Source organism: Onychostoma macrolepis, chromosome 23 (assembly GCF_012432095.1).
Source record: "Onychostoma macrolepis isolate SWU-2019 chromosome 23, ASM1243209v1, whole genome shotgun sequence".
NCBI lineage: Eukaryota > Metazoa > Chordata > Actinopteri > Cypriniformes > Cyprinidae > Onychostoma > Onychostoma macrolepis.
Window position 1 is genome coordinate 11,086,811 of NC_081177.1, and position 24,221 is coordinate 11,111,031.

At 36.6% G+C, this 24,221-nt stretch overlaps 2 protein-coding genes across 3 annotated transcripts; one reads left to right on the plus strand and one right to left on the minus strand.

The window, feature by feature from the left end:
* Positions 1–1,562: 1,562 nt before the first annotated feature.
* Positions 1,563–9,116, plus strand: slc2a12 (solute carrier family 2 member 12). The gene is given in 7 exon segments (XM_058763907.1): positions 1,563–1,998; positions 2,537–2,671; positions 3,725–4,600; positions 4,603–5,115; positions 6,036–6,158; positions 7,529–7,661; positions 8,459–9,116. Coding segments are annotated over 6 exon segments (1,851 nt in total). The 5' UTR covers positions 1,563–1,998; positions 2,537–2,559; the 3' UTR covers positions 8,553–9,116.
* Positions 6,171–14,816, minus strand: tbpl1 (TBP-like 1). 2 transcript variants are annotated; one of them, XM_058763909.1, is made up of 7 exons: positions 14,552–14,811; positions 13,676–13,878; positions 12,469–12,551; positions 12,267–12,330; positions 12,081–12,184; positions 11,423–11,517; positions 10,305–10,617 (listed from the first exon to the last, which is right to left on the minus strand). In XM_058763909.1, the coding sequence occupies exons 2-7, from the start codon at positions 13,808–13,810 to the stop codon at positions 10,538–10,540; spliced, it is 561 nt and encodes a 186-aa protein (XP_058619892.1). In that variant the 5' UTR covers positions 13,811–13,878; positions 14,552–14,811; the 3' UTR covers positions 10,305–10,537. The 2 variants fall into 2 exon arrangements, with proteins under 2 accessions (XP_058619893.1, XP_058619892.1); XM_058763910.1 differs by lacking the exons at positions 10,305–10,617; positions 11,423–11,517 and adding an exon at positions 6,171–7,398 and having other exon boundaries at positions 14,552–14,816.
* Positions 14,817–24,221: the final 9,405 nt, after the last annotated feature.

The following is a 24,221-nucleotide window of genomic DNA, read 5'->3' on the forward strand; positions in this document are numbered from 1 at the left end:
TATGTGGTGAACTTAAGTAAATTTGTCCATTTGATGACTGTCTAAAACCATTGGTCTCAAACTCAATTCCTGGAGGACCACAGCTCTGCACAGTTTTGCTCCAACACATCTGATCCAGCTAATCAAGTTCTTCAGGATCACTAGAAACTTCCAAGCAGGTGTGATTTGGAGCTGGTTGGAGCTAAACTCTGCAGAGCTGTGGCCCTCCAGGAATTGAGTTTGAGACCACTGATCAGGGGTAGGCAATGTCGGTCCTGGAGTGCTGATGTCCTGCAGAGTTTAGCTCCAACCCTGAAAAAAAAACCCTCTCCTGCCTGTAGCCCTAGTCATTCTGAAGACCTCGATTAGTTTGTTCAGGTGTGTTTGATTAGGGTTGGAGCTAAACTCTACAGGACAGCAGCACTCCAGGACCCCCTTGCCTACTCCTGGTCTAAATGTAGGTACCCTAATTCACCCTACTGAAGATAGCTACATCTCATGGTAGGTCTCTATTTTAATGTGTAGTAGTGTACATTATACACTTGAATGGATTTTGCACCCAAATGATCATGAATGCGAATCTGTTATCAAAGTTTTTATATTCCATTAGGCTATATAAGTCTGATATCACTCGCCCATTGCAGTACAAAATGGGTAACATGAAAAAGCAAGAAAAAATATAAGATGAGAAGCAAAACTTCTCGACTATGTATGAATGGAAAAGAAAAGTCTGGCTTTAATGCTCATTGTAAATTCTCGCGGTGGGTTGTGAACTCTACCCTCAAGAACAGCTATATGAAGCTGCAACGGAAGTGTTTGTGTACCAGCTATTTGTGTCACCTGAACAAATTAAGATGCAGTCAGTTTTCTTATTCAAATACATGCTTTGTCCCGGTGTTGTCGACATTTGTGGGTGTGGTATTTGAAGTAAGGAAAATCACTTGCATAACTCAGCGAGTCATGCACCAGTCCGATCAGTCCGACTCGTTTCCACGAATCTTTTGAACAGTTCGTTTCAAAGAACTCAATAAAGTGGTCCAACCATGACAATTGTTTGTATGCGTGTTGATTCGGCTGTGCAATATACAAGTCACAAACACACCACTTACAGAACGTTTTATTTACATTTCTTCTGCCGAAACATAGCTGTGCGTTAGACCAGGAATAAATCACTAACGTTACTCAAGCGGGCGATATAGTTACATTCAGATGTCTCTGAAATTAAACCGTGATGTGTTAATATTCAGGTAGGTTTTGTAAGCATAACTATTTGACAATATTTTCTTAAAACTGTTGCTCCGCCATGACAGTATTTGACTTGAAAAAGACAATCTCAGCTAACAATTTCTGGTTTCCAGAACATTCTTTCTTTTCTTTTGCAGAGAAAAAAAACTACAAAGAATTTTCCCAAAACGTTAGGAGAACTGTGTTCTGTGTTTGCTGGGTGCCAGTTCCCTCAGTTCACCATGTTCTTAACTCCCTCAGTGTTCAAGGAATCAAGTTTTTAATCGGTCGACCCGATTTGACTCGTTCAGTCCGAACCGGTTCAATGATTCATCGAAAAGAACTGACTCCACGATTCAAATCAAAAGAACCGAACTATCGACTCCTGAATGAATCATACACCGCAACAGCTGACAACATTCTATACGTTCATATTCTGGAGTCTTCTTCACTAAACAGAAAGTTTTTACCACTGCATTATTTCCTATTTCCTTCAGTCCAAACACGAAAGACGCTGAATTTCCTAGTGTAATAATACATATTAATTTATGAACACAGTTCAGTAAGAGCTGCTTAGTTCCGCTTAGTTCTTCAACCCCTTCTGCTTACTTGACACTTTCAGTCTCGTTGTTTTGCATTGGTCAGTGTAGGCGGAGTTTAAGTCACAGTGCCTTCCAAAACAAGGAACGTGTGTGTGTCGACACAAGGACAGATAAGTTACTGCCACCGGGAGGAGAGAGTCGAAGAGCTGCGATGATTTCATAGACAGCATTCCCCGTTATTGACATTAAAAAGGTAATGTTGGCATCAAAACGCGGACGATCTGTTTGAATGCTCTTAATAGTTAAAAACGGTTCTACTAGTTGATCCGCGCCTACAGTAATGGCACTGAGAAATCCAAGATGGTCAATGGCTGTGCATTCCTAATTGGGACATAATGTTATACTTGTGTGTTAACAGCAGCAAATAAAGTTGTTTATGCATGTTGTGGTGTTCCCATTGTGGCTTTGTTAGTAAGTATGAGCTTCCATGAACTGGAGAACCAGTGTTCAGTGGTTACTTGAGTGCTTATTAGAGTTATGCTTGAATGATGATCTTCTTATTAAGAAGCAGACTATGCTTTGAAAAGTTTTTCTATTGGTTTAATCTCAGTGAATACCTTCAGTGTTGTGGTCGAGATCTAGGAGAGCTCTGAAGTTTCCTTACAAATGTGTTCTGTCATATCTGTGTTCTTTTCATTGCTAATATTATTGCTGGTGAAATGCATGATCAACTGATCGGGTATTAAGAACCTCTTCTTAAGTAATTGTTGTTTAATGTCCACCTACTCTAGTTGTACCACAACCCTTGAAGAACATGGACACATCTGAAGAGTCCATAAGAATAACTTCTGATACTCAGAGCAAAACATGTCTACAGAATCAGGACACACAAAAATATCAAGAGAAAAGCCCATCTGCAAAATCAGGTAGGTACTCCATCACACAGGCAACAGAAAAACCTTCCCATATTTTTATTTTTTGATGTCAAAATCTGTGTCCAGTCAAACTTGACTAAAACAGATTTGTCACTTGATAGAAAATCTTTGAAGTAAAGTATAGATTTTCCTTTTATTTTCATAAGTAATCATTTGTGTGGTAATAAATTAAAATTAGAAGCTCTTTCTGTTGTAAAATTTCAATGCAAATATTCAAATGATCTAGTAATGACTATGACTGACAATTTTTCTGATTATTATAACTCAAAAATTAAATCTATTGTGTGTGTGGTGTGGTGTGTTTTTCACAACTTGGTTAGAAATGATAAAGGTAATCTAAAACATGCTGCTTTAGTTGTGTAACAGTTATGTAATACAAATCATAACTTAATGGAACCCTTTTATTAATATTGTAAATTTCTTGTGACAGCTGTGATGCTGTAATTAAGCAGTCATATATAGTCAGGTATATTGGAGATAAAGGTGATTTGTGTGCCGACTGTTTTATCATTTATCTGGGATGATTATAAGGTCTGCAATAAAGCAATTCAAACGCTTGCCAGTGCTTAATGTGAAATTGTTTGTACGCTGAAAGAAAAAAAGGAAAATGTACTGGTAATTTTCGGAGGACATAGCTGTTAATCATAAAACACAATGCAGTGCAGTGCAAAATTCAAAATATGTGCCCTATGTGCGCTATTTTACAGATTTGTTTTTACAGTATGAAACAGACCTTGAAAAACAAAGCCATGTGAGATTGTGTGTGCAATAATTGCTGTGAACACAATGAACCAAGCGATTCTGTGATGACTGATTTGACTAACATTCCATATTCATTAGCTATTTTAGTTATACTGTACTGTAGTAGTTTGAGAATCTTATTAATGTATTTACATACTTTGTTATGGTGCTTGCATGGCATGTATTATACATGTATTATCATGTAATTATATAATATTGTATTTTATAATATTATTTTCAATATAAAATGTCTTATATTGTACTCTCCTCTCTCTCTCTCTCTCTCTCTCTCTATCTCTGTAGGCAATGGTGCAGCGCTGGTGTTGTGTTCTGTGTCTGTGGCCTGCCTGAGTGGGTTGATGATGGGCTATGAGATGAGTCTGATATCAGGAGCATTGCTTCAACTCAGGGATGTTTTGACTCTCTCCTGCCCGCAGCAGGAGCAAGTCGTTGGCTCTCTTCTGTTTGGAGCCTTCCTCCTCTCCCTGGGTGGTGGCACCATCCTGGACCGCTACGGACGGCGGTTCTCCATCATCCTCACGGCGCTGCTGTGTGTGTTGGGTACACTTCTGAGCGTGTGTGTGGTGTCATTTTGGGCGCTAGTAGTCGGGCGGATGCTTGTCGGCATGGCAGTTGCGCTGTCAGGCACAGCGTCGTGTCTTTACGCTGCAGAAGTGGCACCAGCCACCTGGCGCGGGAGGTGCGTGTGTGTTTATGAGTTGATGGTAGTTTTAGGGATGCTGTTGGGTTTTGGACTGAGCTGGGCATTCGCAGGGGTCCCGGATGGATGGAGGTTTACATTTGGTGGTGTGCTGCTCCCTGCTTTGCTGCAAGCTGGCATCATGCCACTTTTGCCACAAAGTCCGCGCTTTTTGCTGGCCCAGCAGCGTGAGAAAGAGGCTCACGCAACTCTCCTCCGTCTTCGTGCAGGAATCAAAGGAGTAGAAGCGGTGGAGGATGAACTTCGGGCGATACGCATGGCATTGGGGGCGGAGCGCCTGCACGGCTTCCTGGACCTCTTCCGTTCTCGTGACAATATGCTTCAGAGACTGCTTGTTGGTGCTGCACTGGTTTTCTTGCAGCAGGCTACGGGACAGCCCAACATTTTAGCATATGCATCGACTGTTCTCAGCAGCGTGGGCTTCCATGGGAATGAGGCAGCGACTCTTGCATCCACAGGTTTGGTGTGGTTAAAGTGGGCGGGACCATTCCTGCAGTCTTTCTAGTGGATAAAGTGGGGCCTAAAGCCTTACTATGTGTTGGCGCCGTTGTTATGACATTGTCAGCAGCAACACTGGGGGCTGTTACTATGCAAAGCCGTACACATGTTTCTAGCCTATGCAGAGGCCCCGTTAATAAAGCAAACCTCACAGTTTTTGGGACGGGAGAAGAGACTGATTTCCAGACAAACACTCCACTGGGTTTGTACCAGTCTTCTTACCATGAACTTCAAAACAAGCACAAAACAAATGCTTTCCTCACCAGCATTAATGACACTAAGGACCACTGGATTTTAAACTACACTCCTGATTATAGGACAGCATTAATGGAACTGGCTGAGGGTTCTGAAAAAGACAGTTCCAAAATTGCACTTCAATCTCTTCATGTTAATGAAGAGTCACCTTCTCTGAAATGGATCTCTCTGGTCAGCTTGCTGGTATACGTAGCTGGATTTTCCATCAGCTTGGGACCAAGTAAGATTCAGTCACTGTTCATACTGTCACATAAAACAAAAACGTCCTGTTAAAGGAATAGTTTACCCAAAAATGAAAATCAGTTGAAAATGTACTCACTCTCAGGCCAGATGTTGACGAGTTTGTTTCTTCATCGGAACAGATCTGGAGAAATTTAGCATTACATTACTTGCTCACCACTGCGTCTTCTTCAGTGAATGGGTGCCGTCAGAATGAGAGTCCAAACAGCTTATAAAAACCTCACAATAATCCATAAGTAAATCCACACGACTCCAGTCCATCACTTAACATCTTGTAAAGCAGAATGCTGCATGTTTGTAATAAATAAATCCACCATTAAAACATTTTTAACTTCATACTGTTGCTTCTGGCTAAAATATGAGTCCTCTATTCATAATATTGCTCTCTCCGATGAAGAAACAAACTAATATTGAATGGCCTGAGGGTGAGCAAATTGTCATTTTAGGATGAGCTGTTCCTTTAAAGCAGTGGTCCATCCGAAATAAAATTCTGTCATCAGTTAATCACCAGTTTCTTCTTTGGATCATAAAAGAAAGGTTTTAAATAATGTAGTTATTTTAGAACTTTGCCATGCAGTTGCAATAAATAGGGACTTTTTATGTACAAATCATTCAAACGATTCATTGAAACTATCAGGCTCAAAAGAATGAATTTATCATGAAATTGTTGAAATAATAATGAAATAATGAAAAGAGTAGCCAGGATAATCTTAAAATAATAATAATTTTGTGTTTTATAGAAGAAAGAAAGTCATTCAGATTTGCAACAACATGAGGTTGATTAAACTGTTTTTTTTTAAGGTGAACTATTCTTGTAACGTTGCATTTCTGTGAAAAGCTTTATAAGCTGTTTTTTTTAACTAAATTTATTTCTGTCTTTGTGTAATCATCAATCTGCAGTGGTTCATGTGGTTTTGAGTGCGATCTTCCCGACTGGCATCCGTGGAAAGGCTGTGTCCGTCATCTCTGCCTTTAACTGGGCCACAAATTTGCTCATATCGATGACCTTCCTTACTCTGACAGGTAACACACACACAAACACAGAGTGAAGGGTTATTTACAGCTATGAGATCAGTAGATCATGGTGACCCAGTTGTATTGCAGGATGCAGTCAGTGTATTTATCAGTATCTGGGTTCTGAAGGTCATCTAATAAAACCAAGAACATTGAGGCTGTCTCTATTTAGATAAGTAGTTAATTTGTGTTTTCTCATGGGGTAAGCAACTGCTGATTTGACACTTTTGTACTCTGGGTCCTTGATCTGACACTTTTAGGAGGAAAATATTATAATAAGTGAGCATCACTGTTACTTTTTCTCAAACTTAAGGTTAGTGGTAAACTCCTAAGCCTAAGTACAAAATCTCTCTTACTGTTTGTGCTACAGACACGAATGTCATTAAATTTCTAAAAAGAGTCTGACAAAGCCAGACACCATAATGTCCCTTCAGGAGTTATGTAAGAGCGCAGTTAATTTTGCCATAGATCATTAACTAACAAGGTAAAAAGGATGAGTTGTTTTGATTCAATTACTATTCTGGAAAAACAGTGGAATGATTATTAATGTTGGAATTTAACCCAGCATGTTGTTCCCATAGCCTACAAGCGTTGCTCTATAGCTAGCCAAAATGATTTAAATCAAAGGTTTTCAAACAGGTCCAGGTACCTCAAGGGGCTTGCAAGAGGGTTACCAGAGGGTCCACAATGGGGTCTGTGGAAAATTTAAAAAGTAAAAAATTAAGCCTGTCTGTGTTAACTATAAATCTTCTCTGGAATAATATTTGTTGTGAAAAGGTCACTACAAATTAACATGACATAATGGTAGAAAAAAGAAAGATAGGCTTAATACAATGTTTTTATTTTTCATATATATTATCATATGTATTTACATTACATATCAGATGATTAGCTGCTCGCTGTCTTCACCTCTTTGTACCCTCTTGTTATCCTCTGGTTGATTACAAAGCATCAAACTCAGGAACCTAACTTTCACAACTGCTTATTCATCCTATCTTGAAGTAAACAAAGGAAGTATTTCAAGTACTTTCCATAGCATTCAAGCATTTTTATACTCAAGCATATATTGCATTAACCTAAAAACAAGCAAATAACATAACACTGAAACAGGTAAATAGCAATATCAGTATCCAAAACACAATATAAGCAATGTTTTGTTCTCAGAAAATGATCGCCAAGTGTGGATGGAGTTAGGATTGTGTTTAGAGGCAGTCTGCCAAACATTCATTTGCCACCTGTGGGGATGTTCCTGCAGAGATGGAATGCAAACACAAAGAAAAACAAACTTACAAAGTTTTGCACAGAACAATAAACGGACAGCAGAAAGCAGAAAGGAGTGTTTTTCAGAAGTCATTTACTGAAATGTGTTGTGGTTGTAGAGAGGATCGGCCTGCCCACCGTGATCTTCTCCTACGCTGCTATGAGCTTCGTGTTGGTGGTGTTTGTGATTGTATTTGTGCCAGAGACAAAAGGCAGATCACTGGAACAGATATCTAAGGAGCTTGCCATGAAGTAAGCGCACACACACACACACTGACCCATTGACTTGTGTTGTTCTCATATTAAGTCAGTTAGTTAGGATGGCCATACATCCTCTTTTTCATGTCCTGAAAGATTTCTAAATTGCCTAAAATGTCTGAGTTTTGGCTTTGTTATCCTCAAACTTGCTGAAGTGGGTGACTAAAAAGTAGTTAGGCATTGTACATTATCAACCAAACAGAGAATGGATCAAACAATGCAAAAAACAAGTATATAATGTATGAGAACTGTAAAAAGCATGTTAATTGGAAAACAAGGTCAAAACCTACATATTTTGTGTGATTTTGAAATCCCAGCCTGGACATGTCCAGTAAAAAGAGGGCATCTGGTCACCCTAAATTAATAGTGTTTGTTAAGGCATCAATGCTTATTAAATGTATTATTTGGCATGGAAGATGATTTTATTAATTAAAATAAGTTATTATATTTATTAAATGATTTTATTTATTTGCGAATGTTTTAATGTTAATTTTAATTTATTACATTTTTAATATATATGGTTAAAAAAGTCCTACAGATTTACAATGAGGGAGAGACTTATGCCTACAGAATATAGAATAGCATAGAGACTTGGGATGATAAACTGTTTTTTCAGCAACCTATTCTACAACAGTTACACACCCCATTCGGCTAAAACTTACTTTATAATAGTGGTGTGAGGGTTAAAAACATTCATACACCCACATTTTACATATACTTGGCACTTGCCTCCGGGATATTTGTTTTAAAGTGCATCATCGTAATGATCAGACACGGGTCTTGTTCTGCAGGAATCACCTGAGCAGCAGACTGCTGTGTGATAGAAGAAAACACGAGGCTACAGCACAACCCTCACAGGAGGAAAAAGCCCTCGCAAATGTTTGACTTTTTACCTAGATGAAGAGTGGAAGAGCACAAGGGTATTGCAAACAACTGATTGTTCTTGGTGCCGTCTGACAATTTACAGGACAGACAAACCTGTGACTGCACTTTTCAAAGTATTGAAGAGATATAAACTGATTGATGTTGTCATGGCTATAATGTAGCTTAATAAACCTTCCCATGGCATGATGGGTCAGTTGAGAAGAGTTTATAGGCCTATGCCAATCTGATTTATTTGTATTCTTTTTTAAAAATGCATTTTAAGTAGTTTTGGTACTGATTGAGAGATGATGAGATTTAAATGGAAAATGTACCGCTTACTGTTATGAAACACTTTGGAAATTGTGCAATCATGACCATAAACATGCCATGACAAGTCAAAGCCAAGTTCTATGGCCCAGCCACATGTCAGTGTTTGTGTGCTGAGCACTACTATATAGACAACATGTGAAGGTGTCTCTCTGGCAGGAGATGCCTTCATGTAATCAGGTTACACAATTGCAAATCGGCAATGTAATATGTAATATTACAAAATTAAATTTTATGAATAAAAAATATGTGATTTTGTCTCTTGCTCGTTTTGTCTTAAAAACACGTTGTGTTTTTTTTTTTTTTTTTTGCATTGAAATTTTTGACAGAATTAATTAAAAACACATTTGGTGATTATAAAACAAAAATAAAGTTAAGATTGCAGCTATATGCTTTTCTATAGATTTTTCCCTCCGTTAGCCAGCGAATTATGTAAATTAAATGACTTCCCTGAGGTAAATGTAATGTCACGTGAAATGTTGTTCACAAGCTGTTTTATCGACGGTGGCTCAAACACTCATTGAGCGAATACATGAGGCATGATACGTTTCAGTAAGTTGTATTTTATCTTTTATGACCTTCTAAAGTTTATCCATGTTTTTTCCCGCAGTATATTTAGTACAGATGAAAAGATGATTGATTTACTCGCACCAAATATTTTAATTTCCGCTGAGGCGTCTACACGATCTGTCACGCCACAGAAGAGCGTCAAAAAAACAAAACAAAAACAAAAAACACACATGGAAAAATGAGTACTACGTAAATAACTTTTTTTTTTCCTTCACTTTGCTTATAACCGCTTTTCAAACAGCCCATTGTGATTAATATGCATAGAGTTAGAATATGGATGGCCTAAACTTGTTTGTGCGGATGAAATTTAAACGGTAAAATCAAAGACTGAATTTAAACATGATAAAAGCATTAAATATGAAAGAATAATCAAATTAAACATAAAATAGTTACAAAACTATTAAGTGAGGCAGTGGACATGCAGTACTTTGTGAATGACCTTTGGCCCTAAATATGAGTATTCCTCTTGCACAGACACAGACGCGATGATTTAATATAGGGATTATTTTATTTTGTTTATTATAAAATACAAAAGTTTTCACATACTACATAAACATATGAACCAACAACTCCTTCACAACCCAGAGTGTTCTTGTCCACAGTATACACCAGATATATACATCACCTGCTGTTTAAATGTGAAGTGTTTGCCCTTTAACTTCTTGCTTCCGGCTTATATAGTATCAATAAAAGAGCTCCAAAGATGTTACTAGAATCAAATTAGCTAAAATTTCCAAGAAGTTTCAGTAAAACGCGATCCTTAAATGTCACTGCTTGACAAGGTTTTACTTTGGTGTCCATGCATTATATAATACAGTTAATTCAAGTGTTTATAAACTACACAATGTCAGCAACACAATGTCAATGCACTAATGGTCCTCTTCTGAGCGTTAAGAGGTTGTCATTAATCAACATGGGGTCCGAACACCAAAGTCAAGGTTCAAAGGCATGACTCTGAAAACACACGACCCAGACCCGCTTGGACGTGAAATGGCAAAAGCTGCCTTGGAGACACATACAGTACAACAGTTACAAGCCTTAAAACATTCAATGATAAGGTGCTTTTAATTTCAAACCGGTGCCTACGTGTGTGTGTGTGTGTGTGTGGCTTATGACAGTGTTTTCTGACACTCAAACAGCAGAGGATAAATCTGCTCCACAGCGGATGCCACGCTCTGCACATTTGGTCCTAGAGAGAGGGAAAGACGGTCATTGATAAGATAAGATCTAACATTAGTTCAGCTTTTCATTTTACAAGAAAACAGGTACTAAACAGTGGGTTGCATTAATTATTCATGGTTATATTTGTGAAAATGTTTTCATGCAGAAATCATGAAAGGATTCTTAAATAGGTTTACACTTTAATATAAAATACAATTGATCCAACTCAAACCATGCAAAAATAAAAATAAGTAAAAAAGTAAAAATAAAGTAAAAAAAAAAAAAAAAATTAAGATTTGTTTTGAAATTAGACCTAGAAAGGTTAAGCTGAAATGTTTGATCTATTATTATATTAAGTAAAATATGCTACAATATTATTTAATTTTTTCTGCACATATAATAACATTAAGGCAATTATTAATTAATATCTCGGATGAATAAAAACATTTAAATCTTAAACAAATAAAAAGACTCCAGAGCCTCATTGTAGCTTACTATATTATATTTGCTCATATCCAGACCTTCATGATTTACACAGCTGGAGTCCTGTGGGCTGCCTTTAATGTAATGTGGCTAAATAATCTGGGAATAATTCTTATTAACGCAGTAATCTGTATGAGCTCTATAGAGGCAAGCACTGAAGTCTTGGTCATTTAAAAATTTTACGTAACTTGACACTGAAGTCATGTTTATTGGTAGTTTTAATATGAATTCATTAAATATTACAGACTGGCATTGTATTCAAAGGTTCTTCAACTGTCCAGATGTTTGCAGTACATCCCAGATAATGGTAGTGAAAATGATACTGAGCGAATGCTGTGTGAGTGATTTACCTGTAACAGTGATATTGCCTGTGGAAAACACCTGCACTGTACTCCTGAGGTTTTTAATTCTGTATGACGCAGCAGGATGGATCTCGGGTTCATAGCTAAAGATACACACGGACACAAATATAGTGTTGAGACCTGCAGTACGGCTGTAGGAGAACATGTTCCTTGGCATGTTTTGAGATTGCTCAATTCACCGTTTCACCACTAGAGAACACTGTTCCCCTTTTATAGACCCTTAAGGTTCCTTTGGAGCCGGTGTTAACATCCGTCTCTGGCAATCCGATCACAAGTGGTCAGGCGAGGCACATTACTGTTCACAGCTGGTATTAACATGCATCTCAAATGTGCCTCCTGTGACCACTTGTGGCTGGATTTCATTGAAGGGAAGGTCTCTGATTTCACCACTACATCAATCACTAACTGTTTAAACCTGTATTTACCACTGACCAGTTGTCATATTGGCCCAAAACGGATGTTGATACCAAATGTAAACGAGCACGAGCACAAATTGTATGTTTACAAAGCCACTCCATTGTCTCTTAATTGCTTTCATTAATACTAGCCATCCACAACACAAATGCACATACTATTAAAATGCATTAGGTATAATGAAATTTCTGTGGAGTTTGAGAACACCATGAGAGCAAATATAACGTCTTACCTGGCAATAGGTCGGTTATTCTTAGTGAACTCAATGAGACGGATTTGAAAAGGCAAGGAGCACACCGCCAACACATTGACAACCTTAAAGTCCGAGAATCTCACCTGCAGATGAGATTATAACACTAATACACCATTCAGAAGTTCTACAAAGCTGTTTACAATAGCTATTAATCAATTTAGACACCTTGAATCCAATCTTCTGCAGGCAGCGGGCCAACCGTCGAGCACCTAGTTTGGCTTCTTCCTCACTAAACAAAAATAAACATGCATGAAATTCACCAGACAGAAAAAAGATAGGATTTTAGAAGACATTGATAATTTCAGTAGCACAAACAACTCTTGGCTTATTAGTATTCTGAGAATTGAAAAGCAGATTTTAGTAAGACCTTGTTGCTCCAGTGCAAATAATTTTCCCTGATGACCATATAGAGGCAGTGATCCGTGGTTTCCGCAGCTTCATCAGGACTTTCTGGAAAAACATCCACAAAACATAAGCAACAACATGCGTTAATGATTGGCCATATACTGATTAATACTGCTGAAACTGATGATTTTGAGCAAAAGGTGAAAACATGATGGCACTTTCCATGAATTGTGTACATGTTGGTGTCCCATTACATTATTTTTAAGCTGTAAGGGACAAAATGCATGTTTTGTAATAAAAACACTAGACATGTTAAATGATTATGTAACACAACTGACATAGCAGGAAAAGTTGCAAGTCTTCAATAAATAAATAACATCAACTGGACCCTTTCTCCTGCAAATCTTCTCATTTTGTTTCTCAAATATGTGACCCTGGACTACAAAACTAGTCATAAGTAGCACGGGTATATTTGTAGCAATAGCCAACAATACATTGTATGGGTCAAAATTATCGATTTTTCTTTGGATATTAAGAAAAGATCTTGTTTCATGAAGATATTTTGTGTATTTCCTACCATAAACAAATCAAAACTTAATTTTTGATTAGTAATATGCATTGCTAAGGACTTTATTTGGATAACTTTAAAGGCGATTTTCTCAATATTTAAATTTTTTTGCACCCTCAGATTCCAGATTTTCAAATAATCGTATCTCGGCCAAATATTGTCCTATCATAAAATTTTAAAAAAAAAAAACATACATCAATGAAAAGCTTATTTATACAGCTTTCAGATGATGTATGAATCTCAGTTTCAATAAACTGACCCTTATGACCGGTTTTGTGGTCCAGGGTCACATATGTTAGCCACATTCATCAGGCTTAACCATTCAACTCTGTTACCTATTTTAATAAAAATGATCAAACAAACATCTGTTTGAAAGTTGATAACTTTATGCATTTTACATTTTTGGAAAAGATTTAAACAGGGTTTTAAATTGCATTTAGACATGACTTAAATTTTGGCAAGTAGGTTTTGAGACAATAACATTTATACATCATTTGAGTGATGATTAGTGATGACGAAATGAGTTCATTTTTTAAGTGTTTAAGGCCATAATAAAACTGTAATAAAACTAATCTTTCCATGATGCTAACATATATAAATCCAGCATATAGGTGCTTCAGTGTAACAACTCATCTCCAAAGGTCTAATTGTCTAGACTTACTCCCACTTCAGGCTTGTAGATGACATTAGTCCCCTCTAGGCCGATGGTACGCAGGTTTAGATGGCACCTGGTTCTGAAGACAGATACGACATTGGTAATGATGATATCAAGCGCCACATCATTACTGGGTTCCATGGAGCCGCTGTAGATGTTTTAAGCTTGACAATCCTTTTACAGATGCATGTCACGTTACAAAACAAAACCTGCAAAACACATAAATGTAAGAATTTTTCTCCAGGTACTGGGGTGGTGTTACATTACATTTTGATGTTAGCTAAAGCTAAGTTGTACCTGTCTTAAATGACTGGTAACCAAATGTTATCTAGGTTTAATACCCACAATAGGTGGTGATTCATTAACTATGACCATTGTGCTTCAAACAAAGGCACTTAACCCCAGCGTTTCAATGGGGAATGATCCTCGAAGTCACATTGAATAAAAGCATCTGTTAAAATGACTAATATGTACTAAAGTGAAAAAGCTCTTAAGTTTAGCTGCTGAGGTGCCTACTTGAAAAATACCAAAGCAGCCATTATTTTACATACTCTATTTTAGCAAACAAGCTGTGTCCACAAATTTTGAACAGATCAAATTACAAAACAACAACGCAGCAACTCCTAAGAAATTGATTTACGTTTCATTGTAAAATATTTAATTTCATCACAAATTAAAGCAACACGGGCATCAGCAGGAGACAATAACATTAAAAGTGCATGCTAGCTATTTCAGCTCAAACACTAAATAACAGCTGCACCGTTAGAGATAAATGTCAATATGCATGCAAAAGCGACCATAAATTAGTTTAAACAACACAGAAAGGTTTAGTTAATAACTAAATGACTAGCAAACACACTGAGCTAATAAACTTTCCCTTACTTGACTGATATGGGGAGTCAAACGGTGCGTCCGAGAGAATCTTATTATTATAAAACGTGGTTAGACGATCTTAAAACGCGTGTTTAAATGTTTTAAAATATATATGAATAAAAGTTACGGTCGGAGAAACATCAAAAGTAAACAAAAGCGTCAACACATAAACAGCAGACAACCGGCGATTGTTGTCAAGGATGCCTCAGTTCCTGCGCGAGATGAGAAACTGTCCGTTCAAACACACTACAGCGCCTCCACACGGATGGGAGGAAATACGCGACACAAGTTTTAATGTAGAACACACATTTTCCTTCACAACTGACTGCCTACTAGTGCCAGCTTTTGGTACAAGAAACCTTCATCTGTGCCAATAATAATAATATACTTTGCATATTTTAAAATTGGATAATGATATTGAATGTAATAATCAGAATGTTAAAATATCCCTCTCATGGGCCAAATATGTCCCACAACTTTACCTGCCATTAGTTAAAATGGCAACATTCCTGGCGGAAAAACTATATTTCATGTAAATTCAAATTTATTGAATTAGAAGGTAGACTTAAATAAACAGAAAATAAATATGAATCCTTAAAAAAAATAACAAAACATATAGGTCATTTCTATAAGACTTTTTAAAATAATGTTTTATGTTTTGTCAGCACATTTTGTCCAGACACACAATTTACTTTTCTTTTTTTTTTTTAATCAAGCCGTATCAAAGTCAGCCTTCATCCTAAAGGCCCTCTTTCCATTTCACCTACTAGGAGATAAACAGCATTACAAAGACACAGGTGAGTCTTAACCTTCTGGCCCTCTTCGGTCATTTTTGACTGAAGAATTTAGAAATTTTAAAAATCTTAGTTTCATCGGAATGAGATGACACTTGGTGACTTTTGTCACATTAGCAATATGAACACACACAAAAATCACGGACATGATTCGGATATGTTAAAGGGTAAAAAAAAAAAATAGTCACACTTGACTTCTTCGTGGTCAACAATGACCGAAATAGGAAATGAATGGGAAATACGAAAAAATGTGAACACCAAATCTTTTGGTGTTAAAAACTACAAATCTGGTCAGAAAAAAGTGTGCAGCAATCAAGGGGTGACTATCTAGAATATTAGGAGTGCAAAATAGACAGCCACACACACACACACACATACATATATACACAGAAATGAACTGGTAAGACTGCAACAGAGCAAATTTTGAAAATATGTTAACATTTATTGAATTACATTGAATAAAATATCAATTAGTTACAAAATGTTTGTATAAAGTGTTTTGAATTATCACTATCTATTCCTTATTTTGTTTTGTTGTTAATTATGAAATACTGAGTAACAAAAATGATTTCTATGTGTTCCCCTTCTAACAAGATTTTAAAACGTAAATGTAAAACCTGATACTTATCTAATCAAAATATATAAATATATATATAAACCTTGACAAAAAGTAGTCTTTTAGAATGTCTAGATAAATATCTAATAGCAAATCCTAAAAAAAAAAGAATAAATGTTGTCTAAAAAAACAACAGGAATCCAAAAGCCTCTATATATATTTATATAGGGTGCTAATACAAGAGGTTACGCAACATTACAAAAGTTTTTCTTTTTTTAATGCCTCCAGATGGCCCAATCAAAAAATTCTCAGTTCAAAAAAATTGATTTTAAATGCCTTCACTCTATTTTAATGTGAAATATTGCATTTATTAAAAAATAGTAAATAAATAAAGAATTAAAAAATATATATTAATTCTATTGGAGAAAATAGCTCATTAAAATTGTATAAATATTGCATAGTATCATAAAATTCCCTCAAAATCATAAATAATAATCAAAAAATATTATTGAACAAAAACATATTACATTGATTTTCCTGAAAAAAAAAACAAAAGTTACTTTCCAAGGTTTCGGTCACTTTTGACCGCGAAGGAAGCAAGTGTGACTCCTAAACAAAGAGGGCCAGAGGGTATTAAAGTTTTCTTTTGTTTTTTTTTTCATTTTAACTCACTGTGCTTATTTTCTGTCACAATCTTGGTACATGAATTCCATCTCACTTGGATTTTTATTTTTATTATATAATTACTCTAGAAAACAATAGGGCTGCTGCATTTAATATATGAATATGGGTAACATACTATGAAATATGGTTTTGTTGTAAACACATTTGCAGACGTCGAGAGTTCACTAGACGAAGCTGACTATCAGTTTGAAGTGTAGTATGATTTCATGCGTCAACTGAAGTAAATGCTATTTGGGTATATTAAATATTTTACACTTCTTTTGTACCCGAAGTTGTTAAACCAAGTTGAACCAATCAAGTGATTGACAAGGAGAAACACATTTTGTAAGAAAAGTTTGCACTCCAGCATAAGTGAATACCTCTGAATATGTTGAACTCCAAAGTAATTACTTAACACTTAAACAATTGCTGTTACAATCTCCCCCATACTTAGTAAAAATTGTACATTGGCCATCTGTCCATGAGTCCGACGGTATCGTCCAGTACGGCATTGTGTCCGACACTTTTTTTCCAAGATATTATTCACAGCTTTCCACGGCTGTGTTTATTTTGTCCTGTCTCAGGTCCAGGTTTAAGGGGGTCAGCATTTTTCGTCCGAAGTGGACACATCTGGACAGAAAGCATTGTTAGTGGTTTTGTGGTTTCTGGAAAGGTGACAGCAAAATTGAAGTAGCCACTCTTGCATGACTAGGAGAAAAGGATATAATTGAGGGTTTTCAGCTGTCTGAATGGACCTTCGGCACTTTCAGTGAATAAACTTGTGACACCTAGATTATGCGCTGAACCAGCCTCAGATAAATCTAATTTACATAATATGATACTAACAGTAAAGTCCCTGCACGAAAGGCAAGTTACCTTCATTTTTATAGTGCTTTAAACAATACAGATTATTTCAAAGCAGACTCACAGTGATAAACAGGAGATAACAGAATCAATAATGATTAGAGAAATTTAGCATTTAATCACTTGCTCACCAATGGATCCTCTGCAGTTAATGTCCAGTGCAGTAAAAGTCCATCATTTAACATCTTGTGAAAAGCTGTGTGTTTATAAGAAACAAATCCACCATTAAGACATTTTTAACTTCAAACCACTGTTTCCAGCTAAAAATATGAGTGAACTATCCATAATATTATTTTCTGCAGTGAAAAATTGTCTCGTCTGAATCAAGAAAGAAATATGCACAGAACAAGCTGTTTACAATTGAAAACAGTTCTAAACAAATGTGTCTGTGGATTTAGATGTGGGAGAACAATAGGGGGGTGGACTTTTTGAGAAAGCATTATTATGGACTATGTGCTCATATTTCGTCCAGAAGCAACAGTTAAAAACATCTTAATGATGGATTTGTTTATTACAAACACACAGTTTATTGCTTCACAAGATGTTAATTGATGGACTGGAGTGCGGATTAATTGTGGATTAATGTTTTTACCAGCTCATTCTGACGGCACCCATTCACTGCTGAGGATTCATTGGTGAGCAAGTGATGTGATGCTAAATTTCTCCAAATGTGTTCTGATTCAGAAACAAACTCATCTACATCTTGGATAGCCTGAGGGTGAGTACATTTTAAGCATATTTCCATTTTTAAGTGAACTATTCCTTTAAATGTCGATTAAACACGAAAGGCAATTTTACTTTCATCCTTCCCTAATTTTTCATTCCAAAGTGTTTACCGAGTCATTCTGATTTTACTAATTTGGGCTCGCCTGAACTCTGTTGCACTCCAAGACCCTTGACTCTCTGTCCAAACTGGATGTTTTCCAAGCAAAACAGCACAATAGCTTTAGAGTGATTCAGTGCTGTTGTTTGGTTCCTCCTTGGTTACCAGATAGGCTTTGTGAAATCTCAAGGGCCTCTCTGGCAGAAATATACTGAAGTAAATAAAATAAATTGTGTGTGGAAAGCCCTGTAGAGATGTCCAGAGCTGTTTACTATAAAGCTTGAGATTTAAAGCAGGTTAGTGCAGTGTCAGACCACAAGCGACGTCTGCCGCGCCCCCTGCCGCACTGCAACTTCAGAGACTTAAGTGTGTTTATAGACTATAAAATAGACCTTAGCATCACTGAAATTCTCTTCCTGAGAGAAATAATACGTTGTTCATTAAGATAGAAGATACATAAACAGACAGAACAGGCAGAGTAAACACATTCTCCATCACTCCCTTGCTCCTCTAGGAGCCCTGCCCGGCCCCGACCACCAAGATCCTCTCGGATCTTCTGTTCTCCTATCCGCTCATCTTTTGGATGGGGAAAAAAATAACCATTGCTTTTACTCCAGTCGATTCCAGAGCCATCATTCTTGTTTACCGCTCTGGAGGTCAGAAAAAGGAAGTGCTATCGCTGTTATCTACTCTGCCAAACAGCATAAACACAGCTCCATGGCTTAATACCAGCATGACGCACCATTTGCATATTGCACTAGTACAGAGGACATTAAAGGTCGCGCAGGTTAAGAAAGGGTCGGTTTCGTTGGAGAGTGTCTGGGGTTAGATGAGGGGCATTGGACAGCGTAAGCTTGCAGGAGGATGTGAGTTCTGGAACCCTTTAGAACCCTTGTAAAAGTAAAATCAAATGCATCTGGACGCCTCTTTGTCTAGTTTGAAGACAGAGATGCTGAAACGCCATGTCATATTAAACATTGTTTGTACTGTTGGATGTGTTGCTGAGGTAATGAGGGCGATTTGTAAACAAGGAGGGGTGGAGCATGACCCTCCACTCCATGTTTACATTGGGCAGAAATCACAGGAACCAAACACTGGGATTGCTGTGCTACAGTAATGCATTCTGGGTAATGATATGCGTTGGGCAGCAGCCATCTCAGAGATTCTCTTCTTTACAGATGAAAATGCTTTTGGCCTTGTTTTTACAGCTTTATCTCAAGGGCTTTCAGGTAAATAAATGAAGTAATGTGCATAAAACCACTTCCAGTAATCAGGTCTTCCTCAGGCCACCAGAACAGGAATGGGCGTAGTGCGGTTTCACATATTTAGATAAAGTGAGTGGTGATATACGTAAACATACGATAACGTAAAGGTAATGTTACTAATCAGACACTTAATGCGCCGTTACTTTGGGGACTTAATTTTTTATTTTATTTTATTTCTAGGCCGTGTTTTTCCCCAAACCGATCGAATTCTTTCAATGTTAAATTATTTTATGTGACATTATTTTATTATTTTATAGCTTCTCAAACTGTGGCATAGAGGTTGCAATGAATGTGTATGTTGTTATTTTTCTGGATGTGAAATTATTTTTTGGATGCAATAATTAGAATATACACTTTTTACATTATACTAATATAATTTATTATGCATGCATTTTCTATATACAGTAATTACAAATTATACATTCCTACGTCACTTGAAAAAGTGCCGTTCACCTTAATCTAACATTATTTTTTTTCATTTGTTTTTAACAGTTTGATCATTTCCTACTACTTTTTCCTCTTTCCTTGACTTTGTGCAATATAAATCAGCCAACATGTGATGTTTCCTGATAGCTTGTAAATAAAGAAGCAATTTATGGAAAAACTTCCCAGCTTTGTGAGCAGTTGTGCCGTAAACTCATAGAGAGCGAGACTTCTCAGATCTCTGCATCTTTATCACATCTGGCAAAGCAGAAAAGAGAGCAGGAAGAGAGCGCAGGACTGAGGAAGATAAAGTGATATAAAAAAGAAAGAGAGACAACCACAGTCAGAGAGAAAGATACACACACCTGCTCTATGCACTGGTTTATTTTCTACAAGTGATTTAAAGGCAGTAGATTTATGCACACTGGAGTGTCTGGTGTTTCAGCACTAAGCCGTAAAAAGAGAGCAGACGTAGGATCTGAGTGTGAGAGAACAGACTCTGTCTCAGCCATAAACACAGATCTGGGAACTTCCATGTGTTTACATCATCCATTCTTACCAGCTAAATCACACACGACCATCGACACATACTGCTTACTTCTACCACAAGTTTGCTGATCAGTGCTTAAATGTAGTTCAATCATTTACATAAGAATCAGCTTCTTACTCTATTAAATCCCAAAATATGTAAAATAATTAAAATAAATCAAATGGAATGGGATTGGTGAAATGGGAAAATAGTGACTTATGCCCTGTCCAAATACCCACAATTGCGGTCTTTGCACATGACCACTTCACAACTTGACGTATTTCCTGTATTTGGGCCCAAATGTTCAAGTGAGCATGAAGACCAGAAGTGTGTGTCTTTTCATTACCTGATGAGACACACTTGAAGTGTTGTAAAAATACAAGTTTTTACAGAGATTTATTTTTAGTTTCAATACTTTTCATTTTAAAATAAACTTCTAAATGTCTGTTCCGTAGTCTCTATAACAAATGGCACAATTTAATTTGTGGTGCTTCTAATTAAATAATTAAAAAGCAGATGTTGTACAAAAATAAATATATTTATCTTTGCACACTGTGTGTTACTACCAAATTATTTGTAATATCTAATTTTTTAACTTACATTGGAAAGGTTTCCGTGACCTTTTGTGAGATCTCTGCAAAAAGTCTCACAATTTATTTCCAGATCATGATGCATGATGGGATACGCTAAGCTTTGAATAGCACTCTGGAGCGGTATTCAAGATGTGTGGATTTAGAGTGTGTTTAGGGCACTGCGCTTTGGTGCTTTTAAGACCTGGGACAGTCTTGCGCACTTACTTCCTGTTGTGTGCACGCGCTCTCAAGTGTCCAAGACTGCAAGTGTGGGCATTTGGATAAGGCATGCGTTTTCAAACCGGTTTCTGCTATTGGTTGACTAATCAGATGGTACCTCCCCCAAACTCACGCCATTGGTTAAGCCAGTGTTGCTGTTGTTGGTTTGTTTTGGATGTTCAGACAAACAGAGCAGTGTTTTTATAGCGCCAAAGTATTTACACGTTTTGGGATATCACCCTTTGAATTGCTTACTTATATTTGTCTTGCCACATTAAGATAGGATAGAAGAAAGTATTTTAACATTCAGTAACTACTGAATATTTTTAAGCTATTTTGTAAGCCATTTAAAAGCCATTGACTCCTCACCTACCTGCTTCTCTGTGGCATTTCTGTTAAATGCTCATAAACAGGAAGTTCAGGCTTGGTCGAGGAGCTGGCACAGGTGAAGATGGAGGTCAGAGGTCAGCTGGTTTCAATGGCGATGGAGTGCTTGGGTGTGGTGCTCTGGCTGTGTTTGGACTGAGCCAGAAAGGCAATGAAGATGTGTTTATAAAGACGAGCCTCTCTCATCACAAACACCTCTCTCTTCTCCTCTCTGCCTCTCTATCTTTCTCTCATCCTCTCCTTGAGATAAATAAACTGATAAAAAGCGGGAGGGAAAGGCCATGACGTCAGTCGGGCCCCTAAAACTGTGAGTGATGTCACAGCTCTCCCTGACCTCTGCTGTCACTCAGGCTCGAGTGTTTTTATGTGAGTAAAAACTCCTCTGAGTTCAACTGCTCAAAAAATAACAAAGCTGGACACTTTTTGTAAATCTACTACATCTTGCACTGTGGAACTAAACATGAGTTTGTGCCACGTATGCACTGCAAATTTTGCGAGTGACAAAAGCATTAGTTAATGCTGCATGTGTGTGGATGGACTGCAGGAGTCACTCCTACTTTCCCAAACTCGCAAAGTTTTGGCTGTTTGTTTAATATTTTATAGGACCGTGCCTCAAGAGAACAATCATTGCCCAAAAAAGAGTGAAATCACTGTTTTTATGAGCTAGTTATTCAGTCTTGTTCTGTAGACATTTAATAAATTTTGTGTTGAATTGGCTGTCAGTATCTATTTTTTTTTTTTTTTTTTTCCAGGAGTAAATTCGGGTATACAATTTTGTTGTCAGTCTATTGGGCTTTTGCATCTTAAATTGTTAAATGTATTGTATCCTGGGTTATCTTATTCGATGTTAGTTAGTTAGTAGTAGAGATAAACCCATAATCGATTTGGCCAGTATTTTTAATAATATGGTATTTTAAATGTGTAGCTTAACAGGTAGTTTGTAAAATATTCATAATGCATATGTTTTTATTGTATTTTGTCAAATACTAATTAAGCTTTGCCATCACAGGAATAAATTACATTTTAAAACATAGAATAAAATGTACATAGATATTTTAAATTGCTATAATATTTTACAGTAACAGTATTACAGTTCTACTGTATTTTTGAGCAAATAAATGCAGCATTATTGAGCATAAGAGACTTCTTTTAAAAATATTAAAAAATAAATGGTAGTAAAAAGGCAGTTTATGATTAGTTGTTTTTTGCTAAATGACTCGCTGTAATAGTCTCGCGCCTCATTGTTTTACACTGTTATGCTTAAGAACCCATGGTAAAGTGGTAGTTACCCTGCGTTAACCCTGGTCTTTATCTGAATGTTAGGTTAAATGTAGTGTGAAAAATGTTTGTGTGTACAGATTGTGATTAAGCAGTCAGAAGAAGAGTGATGACTGTATTTGGTAGTATAGTGTGTATGTGCCCAGTGTGCAACCTCTGTTTTAATCACTATTAAAGATAAGGTGGTTTGTATGGCATGACATAATACAAGTTGCCAGTCAGTGACCACGCATATGAAGTGTAAGCGATCCCTGGCTGGGATTGTACAAGATTTTGTTTTCTTTGCACTGGAAGTACCAAAATATCTGTGGTCTGGTGAACCCCAGTGAGTGACTGAGGTGGTGAGACAGTACAGATAAGACGGTGAATGACTGTTTGACCTCAGACACATACGTCACTGTCTGCTGCAGTAAAGTGCACACGTAACGAGAGTGTGTTATGTTTACAGGGGGTAGTGCGTTGAAGTTTTATCCAACACAAGTTATAATGCAGTTTATGCTGTTGATACTTGGTTAATTTCTGAAAGATTATTTTTAGCTTTTGTTCCAGTGTATGACCTTTATATTCTCTCTGTGCTTGTTTGTGTGTTTTGTATTTGTGTGTGTGTGTTAATGTTGGCCTGTGTAAGTCAGCCAAAGGCTGGACCCTTTTAGAAAAAGAATTCCTAGAAAAGAATCCTTCATCATTGTCATGGCAGCCCTCATTTGGAATCATAACGATCCAGAGCATAATGAACGTAACGGTCAGATGACACAACAATTCACCTCTTAGATCTGAGGATGTTATTAAAACTCAAAACCATAACCAATAAAAATCTTTCAAATATGTGAGTGACCCCAACAGAGAGAGATTAATCATCAGACTCATTCACATGAGAGTTATATTTCTCCTCTTAAGTTTCATATCCTGTTACAATGCGTGGGTGACTGCATGAGTTCAGGAACCCTCTTTCTTTCTCTCTCTCACTGTATTTGCATGAATTAGCCAATGTATTACAAATCTTTTCATCAACTGGAAATTATTTAATTCTAAACTTTGAATATCTTCATATATATTTTAAATAATAATTTTATTAAAATGTATTTATTTTATATATAACAATATACAAATTTTATACAATTATTTCTTTAAAATGACATTTTAATAGATATAAAATGGGTATGAAGTATTTATTAAATAATTTAAATTTATTATACTTTTATTATAAATTATACACAGACATTTTAATAAATTATTTAAAAATATAAAATGTTAATTATCTATCTATCTATCTATCTATCTATCTATCTATCTATCTATCTATCTA